The sequence below is a fragment of the Balaenoptera physalus genome (genome assembly GCF_965194825.1).
Source record: "Balaenoptera physalus genome assembly, chromosome: 14".
NCBI lineage: Eukaryota > Metazoa > Chordata > Mammalia > Artiodactyla > Balaenopteridae > Balaenoptera > Balaenoptera physalus.
In genome coordinates this window covers 77,698,318-77,717,412 of record NC_138893.1, presented here as the reverse complement: position 1 = coordinate 77,717,412, position 19,095 = coordinate 77,698,318, and the positions used below count along the sequence as shown (strand labels likewise).

General features: G+C 45.6%; 1 protein-coding gene across 10 annotated transcripts in view; it reads left to right on the top strand.

The window, feature by feature from the left end:
• SH2D4B (SH2 domain containing 4B) overlaps positions 1–19,095 on the top strand; it is a 159,308-nt gene that overhangs the window by 20,748 nt on the left and 119,465 nt on the right. For 9 of the 10 annotated variants that reach the window (XR_014253612.1, XR_014253613.1, XR_014253614.1 and 6 more), the window contains exons 2-4: positions 2,331–2,490; positions 3,577–3,724; positions 17,290–17,437. Coding sequence is in view for 6 of the 10 variants with exons in the window: in XM_082425710.1 (XP_082281836.1) it covers positions 2,331–2,490; positions 3,577–3,724; positions 17,290–17,437 (456 nt within the window). In the remaining 4 variants the exon portion in view is untranslated. The remainder of the gene's footprint in view (positions 1–2,330; positions 2,491–3,576; positions 3,725–17,289; positions 17,438–19,095) is intronic. The other variant, XM_082425714.1, reaches the window with a different exon arrangement.

The window sequence follows — 19,095 nt, the reverse complement described above, 5'->3', positions numbered from 1 at the left end:
AGACTAGAATTCAGTCATGTGGCCCCGTGGAATTGAAGGGAACCTGAGAAAAGTGGTCATCTGGTGGGCTCAGGGAGTGGAGCTGGGGTGCTGGACATAGCGTGGTCACTGTCACAAACTGTCCTTCTGGTTACTCACTTGTGTTGTTCTTCTCTGCATAAATACATTCACCACCTCCTTAAGAGGATGCCCGCACGTCTCACCTGGTCACTGCATCAACCCAAAGTTCGCAGTCTACACATGTTCTGCGTTAGCCACTCTGTCCTGATATGGCTAAAAAGACATGTCATCCTAACACGGCCCACCTTTAAGACACGATATACAGTGGGGGAGCAGGGTCAGAATATCTGCTACGGAAAAGGGGGGAGTGTGAGCCCCACTCAATCACTAGTCTGTGGCATCCTGAAATCCTCCAGGTCAGGCTCTGCGAGGTCCCCCTGCCCTGGCGCTGAAGGGATGGCCTTGAATGGGTGCTGTCTGTGCCCTGGAGGCTCCTCTTGTTCATGATTCCCCTTGGCCACATCCAGAGTGAGTGTTGAGGGTCACACGCTCCTTGGACCAGTATAGCCTTTGAAACCTGCCCCCTGGTCATCGAGGTTGGGTGCCCAACGGTTGTTTAAGTCTTGAACAATCAGAGGCTTTTTTAGTCCAGACTCAGAGACTTAGGAGGCTTCTGATCTGTTTGCTTCCATGTGCCAGGAGCAACATCTAAGATTCTTCTCTGGACATATTTCGCAGGTTGCCCGTTTTTCTTTGCCTCTTTACCCTGATGCCTCTACCTTTCGACTGAAGGTCATCTACGTTAGGCTCTTTGAAAACTAAGTGTGAGAGCTTGCACTCTGAGTGTGCTTGTGAGGAGCAGAGACAAGGTTGGGAGAAAATCACACAAGGGTTTTGTTCAGGAAACGCCTGTGAGAGAAGAAGGGCAGGGAGCTGGAGGAGGCTGGGAGAGGCATCACACTGCAGTGCTGGCGTGACCTTGAGTGAAGGAGAGGGGAAGGGCAGGTGGGGTGGAGGTGTTCCAGGCAGCCACGCAGTCCAGGGAAGGTTTGTCAAGGCCTCTGGGAAGTTGCCCATCAGAGGAGTCCCATGTCTCCCAGGAACCAGCCCGCCGTGCTCAGTCAAAGGCTGGGCGCCTCCTCTGGAAGCGTGGCCTTGGGCAAACACAAGGGCATAGGAGCTGGAGTGCGCAGTCAGTTACGCTCCCTGTTGTGGGATGTCCGTGGAGCACATCCTCATGACCATCACCGAGATCTGTGTCCTAGGGCCCTTTCCTCACCTTAAAAGTTTTACTGGGCCAGTCATGCAAAACCTTTAAAAATCCCATCTCTTGCAATTTGGGCCCTAGAAAGAGATGGCTTTTCCAAACCTACAAAGTCCCAGATTTCTATATTCTCTTTATTCCCTTTCATTTCTACTTGCAAAGTGCTCAATTCTTCCTTGAACTTAACATCTTGCCAAACACAGCTTCTAGCAACCAACCCACTACCAAAGTTCTATTTTCCAATATCTTCCCTTAGGGGGGACGGGTTCAGAAGGCAGGAGGGTCTGCCTTTTAAGTGATAGTGTGTGATAACTTTACCAGATGCTCTGCTCCTGCATCACGTGGATCTCCAGCCATTCAGCCTGTTAAACATCACTGGTAAGGCAGTGACACTTCGTTGATATTCCTGTTTCAGCCAGTACCCCACTTTAGATTTCCATTTTAGTCATGGTTATCAATGGAATCTGTTAGAACAGGCAAACTGAAAAATCTCAGTGACTTCATCCAACACAGGTTTATTTCTTGCTCAGGTTACAGGCTGATGTGGGTCAGGGAGACTCAGGGGTCAGTGGCTTCATCTTGCAATGCCACCATCTCCAATTCCTTATTTTCAGCCAATGGACAGGAGAGATAGAGATAGAGATAGAGACAGAGATAGATAGACAGAGGGAAGGAGGGAGAGGGAGAGAGAGAGAGAGGAGAGAAGACTCCGGGCTCCTAACTGCCTTGGCTTGGGAGTGACACAAGTCTTCCTTCAGCGAGTGCTGTCACCTGATGTCTTCTGTGCTGAAGATTTCAGGGTCTCTGGGCTTCGGATACCAGTTCCAGCTTTGAACACCTGCTCAGCAGGTGACTGACATATTGCTCCCTAGAGGGAGTGGGAGAGGGAGATGGCCATGGACCTGCACTCAGGTCAATGTCTCTCTGGCATCCTCTTTGCAGATGACCACGTTTTGTAGGGTGGCATGATGGTTGTGCACCCCTGGCCAGCCCAGGTCATTCCTGACTCAGTACAACTCAGACCTGATTTTCCTTCCTTCCTTGTTCTTCCTGTGTTGTGAGGCAGCGAGTGACAAGCACATCCAGTGGCTCCTGGGGGCAGATGGCGAAGTCTGGGTCTGGGTCATGGGAGAAGGCCCTGGAGACAAGCCCTATGAAGAGATTTCTGAGGAGCTGATTGCAGAGAGGGCGCGGCTGCAGGCACAGAGGGAGGCGGAGGAGCTCTGGTGAGAGGTGCCAATGGGTACTGGGGCGGGTCCTGAACACGGAGGCTTGGGGTGGGTTCAAATTAAGGACAATAGGTTACGGGTGGGAGGGAGGAGGCGCCAGGCAGCTGGCTGGCTGTGTGGAGCTCTGCTAAGATTAGGGGACCAAAGCACTAGTCTTACATCAGGTAGACCGTGTGGGTTCAAATCCTGGCTCCACTAATTCGTGGTGAGCTGATCCAGGGCCTCAGTTTTCACATCTGTGGTTTGGGCATCACAACACCTTTTCTGTATGGATGTAGTTGGATTTACTGAGATAACGCATATGATATCCTCCTGCCTCTTTCCTCACTGAGTTGTCCCGAGGACAGCAGAGCCATTTGAATTCACTTTTAAAATCTCCTTGTTCCTCGTCGTGTTACCTCCATTTCTCACACAAGATGGACAGTTGAGCCCCTACTGATACTGGGGGGTCAGACTTCTTTCATAAACCACATTTAACATATTTTTTGCCAGACTTGGAAATTTGTATGAAGTCGACTCCAACATTTTTCCCCCAATTTTTAATGACAGTGTTTTAATCATAAAAATTTAACGTGTAAACAACATTGAAAACTGTAAAGAATCAATTAAATAACAACTCAATACCCACCACCTAAGATAACCATGGTGAGCATTTGGGCAATACATGCTTTGTAAACTGCTTTATTCACACCTTCATAAATTGATTAATATAGATCCACAGTGTTATTTAAGATTACTGTATAGTATCCCATTATGTGAGAAACCCAATTTATTGGTCTTGTTGAGGGACATTTGGGTTGTTTGCCACTTTTTATGTTATAAAAACCCTCTGATGAGCTTTTCCCTACACCTTTGTAAACTTGAGTGAGAAATGGGGTTTCTGAGGTTTTATTTTCTGGCTTCCAGAGCAATTCTGGTGATTTATACTCCCCACCTTTGCAAACATTGAGTTTTGTGAACCTCAGATATTTGCCGTTCTGATAGACCAAGAATGATTGCGCATGGTTTTTATTTGAAGTTCTGTTGGCATGTGGTCCTTCAGTTTCCCATACCTCCTGATACCTGCTGGTGTTCTCTTGGAAGGAGACAGAAGGAGGCAGAGATCACCAAGAAGTTCCGGGATGCTCTGGCCAATGAGAAAGCCCGGATCCTGGTGGAGAAGTGGAAAGTGGAGATGGAGGACCGCAAGGCTGCCAAAGTCCTGGAGGAGCGCATCCATGAGGAATTCAAGGTGGGCCAGTGCCTGGGCATCTGTGTGAGGCCACCTGCTCCAGCCCCCAGGCCCCTGGGGTTGATCTCTGGTTTGGACCAGTCCTTGGGCTAATGAGTGCTTTATGAGAACAAAAATCTGGCATGTCTGAGCAGGAAGGAACTTGACACACCATTTGGGCCAATCCACTTCCCCTTGAACAGATGAGGAAATCAGGGTCAGACAGGGGAAGAGACTTGCCAAGGCTGTGTGTACTGGTGATTGGGGACAGAGCCAGGATCAGAACTCAGCCCTCTGCATCCCAACCCAAGGGTCCTGAAACGAGGCCTGAAAAGAGCTGAGTTTGTGGTCAGACCAGCCTGGGATCCAGTTCCAACTCTATTGCTTACTGCTGTGTGACCTTAGGAAGCTTGCTGAACTTCTCTGAGTCTATCTTGTCTGTAATATTAGGGTAGTAACAACACCCTACCTGAGATTTTTGGAGGATTCGAGGAGATGAAAAATATATATTTTTTGCCCAGGATAGGAGGTTGTTTGTAACCTTGCATATCTACTCATTCTGAGAGAGTTTGGAGCTGTTAAAGGAGCTTTACTGTCCTCTGGCAAGAAGCTTAGGTTTCCTGAAAAGGAAAAAATTTTTTTCCTCGTTCTTATTTTGAGATTTTTTTTTTTTCTACAGGAATAATACATTTTGGGGGGATAGAAAGCTCAGAAAGTACTATAAACAAAAAGAAAAAAATGATAATCATGCTGAATCTCAACAATTGTATTATTTTGTGAATTGTATATTAATGGCATTTGCTCATTTTTGAAGTTTTAAAAACTTTTCCCCCCATAATGATTAGATAATGGGGACATTGACCCCTTAATATAATTTCTATTGCAAATATTTTTTCTCAGTGTTGTTGTTGCTATTTTCTTAATTTTGGTTACAGTGGTTTGGGATGTACAGAAGGTTAAAATTTTTATTAGCATCTATATCATTTTCTTTATTATTTGTTTTATGCATAGAAAGATCTGTGCCATCACAAGCTTATAAAAATACTAATCTACATTGTTTTATGTATCTTTCCTTATTTCATTTCTTTGCACTTAATTTTCCTTCACTCTGGAGTGTGGTATGATGTATGGCTCTCACTTTATTTTCTTCCAAATGGCTAGCCCGTTATCCTAACATCATTTACTATGTAAACCATCCTCTCTCCTCTCACTGGATTTGCTGCCTCGATTCTTACTTCTTACTTACTTTTGGATCTTTTCTTGGATTTTTCTTCTTTGACTGATTATTCCTGAGCCAGATTTAATTGTTTAATTACATGCAGCTTTAACATAAATTTTACCATCTATTAAAGTCAGAGTCTATCATTATTCTTCATTTCTAAAATGTCCTTGACTAATCTCATCCATTTTTTCCTATTAGAGATACTTCTGAAATATTTTCTCACTATCCTCCTCCCCACAACATCAAAAAAAAACGTGGTGGTTTTTATTGGAATTGCATCGATGCTATTGCTGTATTTGTGGAGGATGAACATTTTTATAATATGAACAATTAAATCTTCTTGTTCAGGAATGTGGTATTTTCTTCCTTTTATTCAAAGCTTCTTTTTTGTCTTTGATATAGGTTTTTTTTTAAACACCTGTAAATGCACTGGCCACCCAATCCCAAACATTCTCAATGACATACGTACCTGTGGGCTTCTATTTTTTGGACTTTGGTAAAATTTATTCTTTTATTTAGGTGCTCTACATTTCTTTTCTGATTAAACTTTAGGTTTAATATTTTTATTGCTATTGTGATTATGCTTATTATTTTTAAACTTATTGCAATTGCTAGTTATGTATTTATATTGTTACTGGTCTCCTTAGTTAAGTTTCCTATGAGTTGCATTTTTTTCTAGGAGATTCTTTTGAGTGTTTTTTTTTTTTTAAGTATTTGTTTATTTATTTATTTATGGCTGTGTTGGGTCTTCGTTTCTGTGCGAGGGCTTTCTCTAGTTGCGGCAAGCGGGGGCCACTCTTCATCGCGGTGCGCGGGCCTCTCTCTATCGCGGCCTGTCGTTGCGGAGCACAGGCTCCAGACGCACAGGCTCAGTAATTGTGGCTCACGGGCTTAGTTGCTCCGCGGCATGTGGGATCCTCCCAGACCAGGGCTCGAACCCATGTCCCCTGCATCGGCAGGCAGATTCTCAACCACTGCGCCACAAGGGAAGCCTGAGTGTTTGTTTGTTTTTTTTTGGCTGCACCATACGGCTTATGGGATTTTAGTTCCCCGACCAGGGATTGAACCCGGGCCCTCAGCAGTGAGAGCACGGAGTCCTAACCACTGGACCATCAGGGAATTCCCATCTTTTGAGTTTTTAAGTGAAGCAATATTTACTCTAAAACACTTTATTTAAAAAAAATTCAAACTTTAAGAAAAATGGAAAGAATAATAAAATGAATACTCACATATTATCCACTTAAATTTACCAATTGTTAATATTTTGCCACATTTTCATTCTCCTTCCTTCTCTCTCCATGCGCGCAGGTACACACACACATACAGATACATGTATGCACTTTTTGGTTGCTGTCATCTTGCTGAACAATTTGAGAGAAAGTGGCAGACATAGTAACTCTAACCCAAGGGTTAGCAAACTATTTTCTGTAAAGGACCAGATAATCAATATTTTGGGCTTTTTGAGTCTGCCTCTGTCACAACTACTCACCCAGACCATCGTAGCACAAAAACAGCCACAGACAGTATGTAAACAAAAGGGTGTGGCTGTGGTCCAGTGAGACTTTTAATAATGCATGTCAGCCAGGTTTGGCCTGGGAGCCTCAGTTTGCTGCCTCCTGATCAAACCCTAATCCTTCAGTGAAGATCTTCCATGAAAAAGGACATTTCCTGTCATAGCCACAATAATCATTATCACACTGATTGCAATTAACAATATGATTCCATAATAGTAACTCAAATCTAATCCACAGTGGAGAGGTATTTAGTTTGTATTGTTGGATTTTGCATATGATTATTTAAATCTGCTGGGGAAGAAAAACAATACTTTTTATATGTCTCCAACAGCGAAAGTCACCTGTTCCAATCTCTGGACTCCCTCCTCCCTAGAGGTGAGCTGAGTCCCAGAAGCTGGGAGGGTAGCTCAGTGGAGCTGGGGTCTTGGGGCTCAGTTCCCAGCGGAGATTTTCTGGTTGATGTTCTCCTTGAGGACCTCAGTGATCGACGGATATAAATTGTGGGCTGGCTCTGTGTCGGGGTTCATGGAAGGATCATAAAGCTATGTGACCAGGCATCAGGTTCACTGAGGGACCCAAATGCAGGCTTTGGTGTTATTTCCAAAGAAGGTTATCGTTATTACGTGTTTGTTTGTGTTTTAAAAATTAATTTTCTAAGTGTGGATGTGTTTAATATGTGTTTAATATACATAGTTACCCTGATGGATATGTCTGCATTTTGAGGAGGCTCAGAAATGCAGGTAGCATCTTTGAGGCCTTGGAGGGGCTCATTAAGGAACGTCAGATCAGACTCTGGCATTGGACAGTCCATGTTTATGAGCTGGGATATTTTCTGTCAGAGCTGTCCGTAAATGAACTACCCTTGCATTGTGACGAGCTCTTCATCACAGGAAATGGTTACGCGTAGGCTGAAAGTATCTGAAAAGGTTTCTGTGGTGGATTAGATATGCCTCTTGGTAAGTTTTTGGCCTCACCTCCCTTTGAGAAGTGGAGTCTGCTTCCCGTACTTGGAGTCTCCGCCGGCCTTGTGGCGAGCTTTGGTCCGTAGGATGCAGTGGAAGTGACTCTGTGTAACTTCTGAGGACGGGCTGTAAGAGATTTGTAGCTTCTACCTTTGCCCCTCTGGCAATGCTCACTTTTGGAAGCTGCCTCATGAGAAGCCCTCCTTGCCCTAGACTCCCAGGTTGCAAGGACACCCAGGCTAGAGCCAAACAGAGGCTACGTGGAGGAGCACCGAGGCACCAGGCACGTGAGTGAAGCCTTCGTGGTTCTTCCAGTCAATGACCTCAACCAAGTGGTTGACCTTGGCTGACACAATGTGGGGCTGAAGGGCCACCCAGTCAAGCCCCGCCCGAATTAATAGTCCACAGAATCACAAGCACATATAACGGTTGTGTTTTAAGCCACTAAATTTGCTGATAGCTTGTTGTTACTTAGCAATAGATAACTGCAACAGCTTTGCCAAAGGGATTCATGCATCGGGCTAGAAATTGGTTTAGATAATTTTTACTGTGTCTTTCAACACCAAGATTCTAACATAATGTGAGTCTTGCATGCAGCAATGCAGCGATAACATTCATCTAATTTAATACTTTTTTTTTCCCCCTGAGAACCTACGTGCAGGTTGTTTGGGGGAGGGTGGTGGTGGTAGTAATAAACTCCCCGCTCTCAAAAAGCTTACAGGGTGCCTGGGGAGAGACAACTCTATGAGCAGCCCTCAGCCCTAACCACGCTCAGGGGACCATAGAGGGCGAAGGTCCCTCCAGGAGTCTTGCACGAGCAAAGACAGGAAATGGAAAGGAGATCTGTGGAACGATGAATGGTCCGCTGGGGGCAGAGAAAAAAGCACACGATGGGTGGAGCCAGATGTAAACCTGGAAAGGTAGGCTGTGGAGCCCTTGGATGCTACGCTAAGGAGGTGGACTGTTTTCTGTGGGCAAAGCAGACCTGTGAGGATACAGAGGGCCATGGTTGGATTAAGTTTTACGAGGATAACTGGTGGGGAGGGTGTGATTCAAGTGATGAAAGTTTGCAGGGAGAGAGAGGCCAGTTAGGAGATCTTTGCAGTGGTCAAAGTGGGAAATAAGGGTCTGGACAGAGTCTGTGACTATGGAGAGATAGAAGGGGATGGACAGAGAGAAACGGTGGTGGTGAAATCAACAAGGCTTGGCATCAATTAGATGTCGGGTTGAGGGAGAGCAGAGAGCTAAGCGTCTGAGCCCCAGGCTGAGGGATGGGTAGAGGGCACCACCCACTAACCGTGGGGACCTGGGAAGGTGGTGCAGACTTGGAGGATAGAGAATGTGCTTGGAATGGCTGTGCTGAGGGGTTTTTTTGTTGTTGTTTGTTTGTTTTATTTTTGTTTTTTACCACCCAGAAGGGGGAGGGGGTGGGGGCTAGAGGAGAGGAGAGAACCTGGATGAGAAGCCTGGTGGTGGAGGGAGGTTGGCTGGGCTCACTTTGGGCAGCCTGTGTTGAGGATGTAGGCGCGTTGTGCGAATTCTCCTGGTCATAGGAAATTCCTTTTAGAAAATGGGGGGAAAAAAATCCCAGAACCTTGTGTAGGGTTAAAGAGGAAACTTCAAAATAGGAGATACAGACAGCTGAAAACATGTTTTTAAAAACCATTCTGTTGTGGCTGGCACCATTTGAATGAGATTTACACAGAAGTTTTTTTGTTTTTTTTTTTTAGAAAAAAGGAGATCATGAGGCCAGATAAAATTTGCATTTTTTCCCCTGCTTTCGTAACTCATAAGACTGATTTATGAGTTGCTTAAAAGAGGGATGCTTCTCCCTCTGCTTCCGACCACAGAACATGGGCTAAGGATGCTGCCCTCTCCCTCTCCCTCAGGGCCTGTGGCCTCCTTTCCCCACCTCCAAGTCTCCTGCCCCCTCCCGCCTCCTCCCAGTTTCCCTGATGAGGAAGACACGGTACAGCTAAGTTGTCCTTTCATTTTTCTCTGTTTTCTATTTAATATTTATTTATTTATTTTTATTTGGTTGTGTCAGGTCTTACTTGTGGCTTGCTGGCTCCTTAGTTGCCGCATGTGGGCTCCTTAATTGTGGCTCACCTGCTCCTTAGTTGTGGCATGCAAACTCTTAGTTGCAGCATGCATGTGGGATCTAGTTCCCTGACCAGGGATTGAACCCGGGGCCCCTGCATTGGGAGCGTGGAGTCCTAACCACTGCACCACCAGGGTAGTCCCTCATTTTTCTCTGTTTTCTATTCAAGGCCACTCTCTTTTTGCTTTTTCTCCTTTAAGGCTGGAGTTCATTTTGGCCACCTCATGACATCCTCCACAACTAGAGAAACTATCGCTGCCTTATTCCCAATCAGGTTATAACCGGTGGGAAAACCTTCCGCTTTCCACTTTCTCTCGAAAATTGTAGGCTTTATCTGAGTTTCTCTTGGACAAGGCTGGCATCAACAAGACAGCGTGGTGTGGTTTACCCTTTCCCCATCACGGATCATCACAAACCCTCTCGTCATCAATTCGTTCATTCACTCACTCTTTCGGTCAGTGTTACGGAGCACCCAGTATCTGCTAGGCCCTGTGCTGGGAACTGGCGATGGAGGAATAAACGACACAGGCCTGGCCCTGTCCTTTGGGAGTACATCATCCCACAAGGCACAATGGTATCATTGGGGCCAGGCTAAAAACAAAAACAACTATGCCTTCCAGAAAAAGCATCTGTCTCCGTGACATTTTCCATTGGGGTGAGACGGGCCAGGCCTCTGTGGGCTCCTGCGGTGTGCTGTGACTGATGGGTTATCAGGAGAAGGGGGATTGAATAAGCTGGACAGCTCAGAGGGCTTTGGGCTTGCCAGAAAAAAGCAATCGACTCCTAAGGTGGAAGGCGAGTGTTTTTGCCTATCTGCCTTTCGGCTGCCTTGGCCTTTGGCTGCTAAGCCTAAGAAAGATGGCCTTTTCCTCAGTCATCACAGATGGGCCAGATGACTCTGAAAGTAGCAACAGTGAAAGTTTTCAGGCAATTTTAGCTGTGAAGGTTGAGCATTTTAGCAAAACCAGGGCGAGAATAAGGTAGTACTCTTTATTTGTAATTGAAAGCGTTTTCTTTTGTCGACTCATCCCTGTGAAGAGCTTGCCTTTGTCACAGTAAGTGACCAGTTGTTTTCCTTTGAGATGGAGGCTGATGCAGGTTTCTGGCTCTTAGGTGTTGTCTCAATCTCAGGAGAAAAGGATTGAGTGAACAGTGGCTCTGCCATCCGTCTAGCTATCTGTCTATTTATTTATTTATTGGTAGTAATTTTTTCCCATCTTTATTGAGGTGTAATTGACAAATCAAAATCGTATGTGTTTAAAGTGTACAATGTGAGGTTTTGATATACATGTACATTGTGAAATGATTGCCCAATCAAGCTAATTAACATATCCATCACTTCACCTAGTTACTTTTTGTGTGTGTGATGAGAACACTTAAGATTTACCCTGAGAATATTTCAAATATACAATACAGTGTTAATTTATAGTCCTCATGCTGTACATTAGATGTCCAGAATTTATTCATGCTGCATAACTGAAACTTTGTGCCTTTTCATCAAACACAGCTTAAGTATCTATAGACAGAAGAATAGATAAAAGAAGTAGTATATATGTATGTACAGTGGAATATTATTCAGTCTTAAAAAAGAAGGAAATCCTGCCAGTTGTGACGACACGGATGAACTTGGGGAACATTACGCTAAGTGAAGTAAGCTAGACACAGAAAGCCAGATGTTGCATGATCTCACTTAAATGTGGAGTCTAACGAAGTCGAACTTGTAGAAGCAGAGAGTAGAATGGAGGTTGCCGGGTTGGGGTCGGGGGGGTGGGCACTGCCATTTACCTTGCTGCTTCATGTCACCACAGCTGGTTGGAGTAGGAACACTGCATTTAATTTGAGGTGGTTGGTCAAATGCTATTTATCTATGGTACGCCAGTCATGACCCTTCAGTGTCCTTGTTATGGGCTAAATTGTGTCCACTTAAAATACATATGTTGAAGTCCCAACCTCCAGTATCTTAGAATGTAACTACATTTGGAGCTAAGGTCTTTAAAGAGGAAATTAAGTTAAAATGAGGTCTTTAGGGCGGGCCCTAATTCCCTATGATTGGTATCCTTATAAGAAGAGGAAATTTGGACACAGACATGTATGAACACAGAGGAAAGACCATGTGAAGACACAGGGAGAAGATGGCCATCTACAAGTACTTTGTTATGGCAGCTTTGTTATGGTACTTCGTTATGGCAGCCGGGTGAGCTAGTACACCCCTTATCCTTACAAGGGAGTAGGACTAGGGGGTTGAAGCCCCTCTGGCTTTGACATGCCTTGACTGCCTGGATTTTCCCTGAGATCCACTCCTGTCTGGAAGACTCCTGGGGGCAGATGATGGATCTAGAGTCCCCGGGTGGAAGCTGTCTTGGTTGGTGCCCTGTGTTTTGTGTGATGTGGTGACCACAGTCAGATTAGGGATTCCTGGGGGAGGAATAGAAACCCACTGTGTAAACTGTGAAGTGCTGTGCCAGTGTGATGCTTCATTTTTGTGCTTCTGAGATGCTAGTGACTGATGAAGGTGAAATACAGCTTTGGGGTAAGATTCAACTTCTGCTTTGGAGTCAGACAGACCTTGGTTCCACTTTTGCATCAGTCATTAACTCTCTGTTCTAGTATTTCCCATCTTAAAACCAGCCAACCAACACACCCTCCCTCCCCATTTCTGTCTTAACCCCACGTTCCCCTCCGGCTGCCACTTCCTGTCTCTGCTCCTTTTTTACAGGAAATGTCTTGAAAGGGTTTTCTGCGGTCACTCCCCTGCCTCCGCCACGCTGCCTGGATGGCTGCCCATCGCGCCACTAGGGCTGCTGTTGACAAGATCTCCCATCACGTCCTGAGACCACGTCCTGCTGTCCCTTGTTGCTTCTCTGTCCTTATCTTTTGTGATGTCTCAGCAGCCTGAGCTCAGCTTACGACTCCCTTTTTACTTGAAATGCTTTCCTCTCTTGGCTTCCCCCATGGACGTCGCCCCTTCTGGTTTTTTATCTTACCCCTTGGTCTGCCTTCTCAGTCTCCTTTCCTGGCTCCAGCTCTTTCTCCCAACTTTTAAATGGCTCAGCGCCCCAAGACACCCTGGCTATTTTCTCTTGATCTACATTCTTTCTCGCATTGATAACATCAAGTCCATGGCTGAGAAACATCACCCCCGAGCAGAGGACCTCTCAGTCAACATCTGTAGCCTGTACTCACCCTCAAGTCCTGGGATCACGCATCCCACTGCCCACGACAGGCCTCTTGGATGTCAGATGGCGTCTCAAACTCATTAAAGATAGAATTTTGTTTGTTTTCCTTCCAGCCACAGTGGATAATTCTCTACTCAAACGTGCCAAACCTGTTTCCAATGCTGGGGCCACTGCACCTGTGGTTCCCTTGCTCTGGAAATTTCTTCTCCCTGAGACTCACTCATCAGCCTTCTTATTATTTAGGTCTCAGATCAGTCCCTTTTGAGAGGACTTCTGGTCACGCAGCCTACAGTAGCCTCCCAGACTCTATCACTTACCCTGTTTTAATTCCCTGCACGCTCTATTATTTCTGATATATTTTTTATTTTACTTGATGAGTATTTTTCCGTCGTTGGAAGGCAAGCTCCGAGAGAGTGGGGCTGTGTCTGCCTTGTTCATGGCTACATCCCCAGTGCCTGGAGCAGGCCGAGCCTCCTAGATGCTCAGTAAGGATTTGGTGAATGATCTGATGAAGCCACTCAACTTCTTTAGCCCTTAATTCCTGACTCCTAGAGAGTGGGTCAATAGGAAGTTGGAATTTTGTCTATGTTTTAAAATTTTAAAAAATGGTCATTGAATTGGAGAAAAGTCCTCAATCTGTGCCATTTCAGAAGCAACAAAATCCTTGCCTTTTTTTTTTAAATGAGGTACTCAAAACCCACAGTTACTGTCTTCTTTTTTTTTTCGATCCATTAAAATATCAATGGACTGAAAGTTATAAGCCACAAAAACAGAGAAAATGAGAGGAGGGAAGAACAGATGAGAAAATGTCCACAGAAGTTTGGTTTCTGGAAGACAGAGAGAGAGTGGTGCGGGGGTCAGTGGGGCTCCTGCAGGAAGAGGGCTGGTGGCACTGAGCCGACTCAGTCCAGAGTTCCCACAGGCTCGGGACTTGGGGGCAGCAGATACATGAAGGATGGCGCTGAGAATGTGGGATTGGTGGCAAGTTTCTGTGTGGAGTGGCTGGACCCTCAGGTCCCTGCTTTCACCTGTTTCTTCCAGGCTACTTCATCCCTTCCTCTAACCAGGAGGAGATGGGGAGTTTCAAGGGCAAGGTTGGGGCTCAGCGTATCAGGCTGAGTGGAGAGAGCAGAAGGGGGGCAAGTGGGAAACGGGGAGCAAGCAAAGGTATGAACTCTGAATAGTGGGACCTGCAGCCAGGGTTGCCTGTAGGGTGTACAGGGCTGGCAACTTTTTTTTTTGGTGGTGTTTTTGTCTATAGCAAATTAACAATTTGGACTACATAAAATCAGTCTATTAGCTCTATTCTGGTGGCCCAATCTCAAGTGATCCTATGATAAAAATATTGTGTTGGCCAGTAGGATTCATCTGCTTGCTGAGCCACCCTTCTGGAACCAGGGCCTGGCCACTGGGCCCCAGGGTGACTCCATAAATATGAATCCTGGAGCTCCTTGGGGCACTTGGTTAATCCCTTGCGTGGAGGAGAGGGTCAGAGAGCGCCTTGAAGGGGAGAAGCAGGCACTAGGACTCATGTGGGACCTGGTCTGGGCTTAGGGCATCTCACCTGGACCACATTGCTGTCCCTGCCAGTCCTGGGGGTACTATTTCTGGCCAGTCTCGGGGGAACTTGCAAGGGAAATTTGCAAAAAGGCACCTCAAAGCATCGGTTTCCCATGAAGTGTGGGGCTTAGGCTAGGGGTCCTGCTTGCTTGAGTCTAAGGGCTGTTCTACCTGCAGCCTGCATCCCACACAGACTCCTGGGATGCTGGTGGTCTCATACCACCCAGGTAGGACAGAGAAGACACTGAAGAATCTCAGAGGAAGGACCTCCAGATACTTACATTTGAGGGTCCTCAGTGAAATGGCTGATCCTTCATCCAGTCTTCCTGGAGTTAAGCCCACCTCTCAAGGAAACCCTGACTACACACTCTGAGTCTCTGTTTCAGATATATACTTACTTTCTCTCTTGAATGTGAGCAGTCAGGGAACATCAGACATCAGAGGAAAGCCTCCAAAACAAATGACAGGTGCCAAATCAAACAAACTTATAAGAAAACAAAAAAGCAAAGAACAGAGGAAATAGATCTAAATCAGAATATGGGGGAGAAAACTCTCTAAAATCCTCAGAGATGAGCTATTGCATTCATGACACAATTTCAGGGTACAACAAAGCAAAAAGAAACAACCAAAGAATAAGAAAGAGGGCTTGGGAATTACAAATGTGCTAGCTGAAATAAAAAATTCAGTAGAAGGTTTGGGGGATAAAGTCAGTGAAATCAGCCAGGAAGTAGAACAAAAAGACGAGACGGAAAATAAAAGAGAAATGATAAGGCACTTATAGGGTCAAATCAGGCAGTCCAGCAGTTGACACATAGGAGTTCTAGAAAGAAAAAAGCAAAATGAGAGGAGAAGAAATTATCACAAAAATTCTAGGCAGAGATGTATTAGACTAGAAGGACTTGAAACTCCAATCGAAAGCATCCTGAGTGCCTAACACAATCAATGAAAGAAAATCCACACCAAGGCACATCTATTAAAAAGGTTCAGGGACTTCCCTGGTGGTGCAGTGGTTAAGAATCCGCCTGCCAATGCAGGGGACATGGGTTCGATCCCTGGTCCAGGAAGATCCCACATGCTGTGGAGCAACTAAGCCCATGCACCACAACTACTGAGCCTGCGCTCTAGAGCCCACAAGCCACAGCTGCTGAAGCCTGCATGCCCTAGAGCCCGTGCGCCAAAACTACTGAGCCCACGCGCTGCAACTACTGAAGCCCGCACACCTAGAGCCTGTGCTCTGCCACAAGAGAAGCCACTGTAATGAGAAGCCCGTGCACCACAATGAAGAGTAGCCCCTGCTTGCCACAACTAGAGAAAGCCTGCGCACAGCAATGAAGACCCAACGCAGCCGAAAAAAAAAAAGTTTCAGAATTCAGTGATAAAGGGAAAAATTAGTGCCTTATGCAGAAGAATGAGAATCCGAGTGCAGTACTGGATGCTGGAAGACAAGATAGTAAAGTCTTCCAACTTCTGCAGGAAAATTATTTTTAATCAGATTCTATGCTTAGCTAGAAGTTACATGCGACGGTAGCATATAGATATTTTCAGACAAGACTCTACATAGATATATAGATTATATATAGATCTATCTATAGATATATATAGATAAATACATATATATATATAAATATAGATATTTTCAGACAAGTGTCTCTTTGTGCATCCTTTTCTGAGAGGTATTGTGAACTCTGTTGCTGCAAAATGAGGACGTGGACAAGAAAGAAAACATGGAACAAAGAAACAGGGGCTTCAACTCACGGGAGGCTGAGAGGCGAGTCCTGAGAGGACAGACGGACAGGAGACCTAGATGGCAGCCAGCTGAGATGGGGAAGGAGAGATGCATCTGGGGGGCGGGCGTCCCTTGGAAAAGATCACTGCTGTATTGTCTGTTATAAAAAAAGCACTTGGTTAAACACAGAGAAAGATTTACTGCAGATCTTAGAGAAGTTTGGCAAAAATTCAACACTCTACTTCAAGAAAAAGCAACTAGTAACTCAGGAAAGAAAATTATTCGAAAGAAAAAGTCATCACACTGCCATGTTTTACTGAATTTCAGATGCCATTAATTGTAAAATCTATGATTATTTTAAGAAGAAAGAAAAAAACTGTTGGCTATGAAAAAGGCAAGTAGTAAGTTGTAAGACATACATATTTTAGAGATATTAGAAAGTTAAAAAATGTAATTCTTAGAATTGGTGGAAATAGCACCCTATTTGGCGTTACAGTGAACTATATTTAGTTCTGCACCCATCTTTGATTTAACCACAAATTGTGATGTAAATCTATTGTGAGGGTAAGGAGAGGAAAAGTATGGGTACGTACCTGTGTGGGAAATACAAGTGCTAAATACTCATGTACCAAAAAAGAAAGGTAGTAGTTAATGTCTAGAATTGATAAATCAAGAATTAGCGGCATTATTCAGACATGGATGTAACCACATGAAGGAAAGCTAAAATAATTGAGGATGGTGACCTCTGGGCAGTAGATGAGGGTGGGGTAGGTTGGGGTGAAGTGGTTTAGGGAACTGATATTTTTATAACAAGCCTTTTGGCATATAATGCACGATTGACATGTGTGTGCATGTTGCTTTGATTAAACAAAGGTAGAGGATAATACACACACGGCCCTTTTGGAGCTTGAAAGCAGGACAATAATTGGAGATTTGGGGCCCCCAAACCTGCTCTCTCTCTGAAATATCTTCTCTGAAAATAAGGTTAAGATATAATCATATCCTGCTTAACTGGCCTCCAGGAAGACCAGGTGCCCCTCCCCATGCCTACCCTCCCTCTTCCCCCAGAATGGAAGTGTGACCAAGGGTGGCCCAAAGTCCTCTTACTATTGCAGAAAGCTTTAGAGTCTACAAATCGTTCACATATTTCAGGCCATTTGATCCTTACTGTGGCCTGATTAGGTGTAAGTATCACCATTTCACGTGCGTAGAGACAGAGCCTGGAGGGGCACCACTGGCTCGCCTCTTCACCTGACAGCTCAGCCCTTCCCTGCCCGTGCCCTGTTACCGTCACCTAACGTCATCCTGTCCCCGTGATATCTTAGAGGAAAGAGGAGGAGGAGAGGAAGCGAGGAGAAGAGCAGATTCGCCTCCAGGAAGAGCAGAGGGCGAAGGAACTCTACTGGACCCTGAAGCAGGCCCAGCTGCAGAGCCGCCCCAGCGAGAAGGAGGAGCGCGAGTGGGAAGAACAGCGTGAGTACAGCTTGTTTCCTGGGGACCGGGAGGCCGGCCTGTCTTCTTCACCCGCTCTCCTCCCACCTGTCTATCTGCTCAGCCGTCATTCCAGTTCACTCAATCAGCCCAGAAGCCTTTGCCTGGGGTCAACCATGTATGTGGTCCTGCTAAGGACCCATGGGGTAAGGGCTCCATCCTCAAGGAACTTACCTGCCTGTTGGGGAGGTTTCTTATACGAAAGAATAAAACCCTACATTTACTGAGTTACCGATAATTTTCTGACTCTGTGCTAAGCCCTGGGGATCCAGAGATGAGCGATCACGGTCCTTATCTTGGGGGAACTCACTGGCCAGACAGGAGATAGACACACAGGCTAAGGGCTGTGAGGGAAAAAGCACACGTTCTGTTGGAGCACTTGGTGGCTATATCCTGGCGGCGTTCCAGTTGAGGAGTTATAAAGTGAGGCTTGGTGGCGGCGTAGGGATAACAGACAAAGAAGCTGGAGAGGGCCCTTGGGAAAGAGCACCCAGAATGTGACAAAGGGATGTGGTGAGCTTAGGAAGTTAGAGATGTACGGGGTGGCTCTTAAACTTGGAGAGTGTCAGGGGTGGTAAGAAGTTAGGTGGGAAAGAGAGGGTGGAACCAGGTTTGAAGGGTGGTGTTTTAGTATGTTCTTGAGATTTGCTTTAATCAGGTATGGTTAGACGTTCAGACATGGAAATGACTGTCTTGCAGGAAGAAGTTTTTCCTCACAGATTCCTAGACCTGGAGAGCATGGCATGCCAGGCAGGGCCACATGGGGAAGCACGAGGGTGAGTCAGGAGACAGAGGGAGCAAGGGGAAAAAGTGGGCAAGAGCCTTCATTGTGGTTTCTTTGGAAAAGGTAAGGTAGGGCAGGGTAAACAGGCTTAGGATTGGCTAGTATGAATCATTTCAGCAGGCTCTGGGGTACAGGGGCTGTCTCTAGTTCTCTGATACCTGGCCCTGGGGTGATTACGGCAGATGGATAGATTGTGGTGTGTAAGAACTAGATAAAAGAGGTGGTTGGAATGTGGGCTTTGCATGGGTTAGTTTGCATTTGAAAGGCACACTTGCAGGTGAGTCCTTTACTAGCTTTAGGAATTGGCTCGCTCTTGGAAGGGCAGCCTCTGAAGAATCAGCAAGGCCCCAGATGTCAAAACTTCGAAAAATACAGAAAATAAAAAGGCATGATTAATATGGGTGGACACTGGAAGCTTCTAAAGGTGAGTGACATGATTCAGGCTGGGTTTGGGAGTGAGAGCTAGGAGGAAGCTGCTGCAATGGTTCACTTTAGAGAAGTAGGGCCACAGCAGGGAGAGCAGAGATGTGAGATGCCTTCTGCCGGCCAGCATTCTGGTCCTCAGCACTTCTTAGTCATCTGCCAGCTTCATTAGACAGACTTAAAACAATTGAGATATCATTCACATACTATAAAATACATCCTTTTAAAGTGCTCAATTCAGTGGTTTGTAGTATACTCACAAAGTTGTGCAACCATCACCACTATCTAATTCTAGAGTATTTTCATCACCAGAGAAAGAAACTCTGCCCGCTGGCAGTTACTTCTCCCCGCACCACACCCCTGGAAACCATTGATCTAATTTCTGTCCCTATGGATTTGCCTGTTATGGACATTTCATATAAATAGAACCATA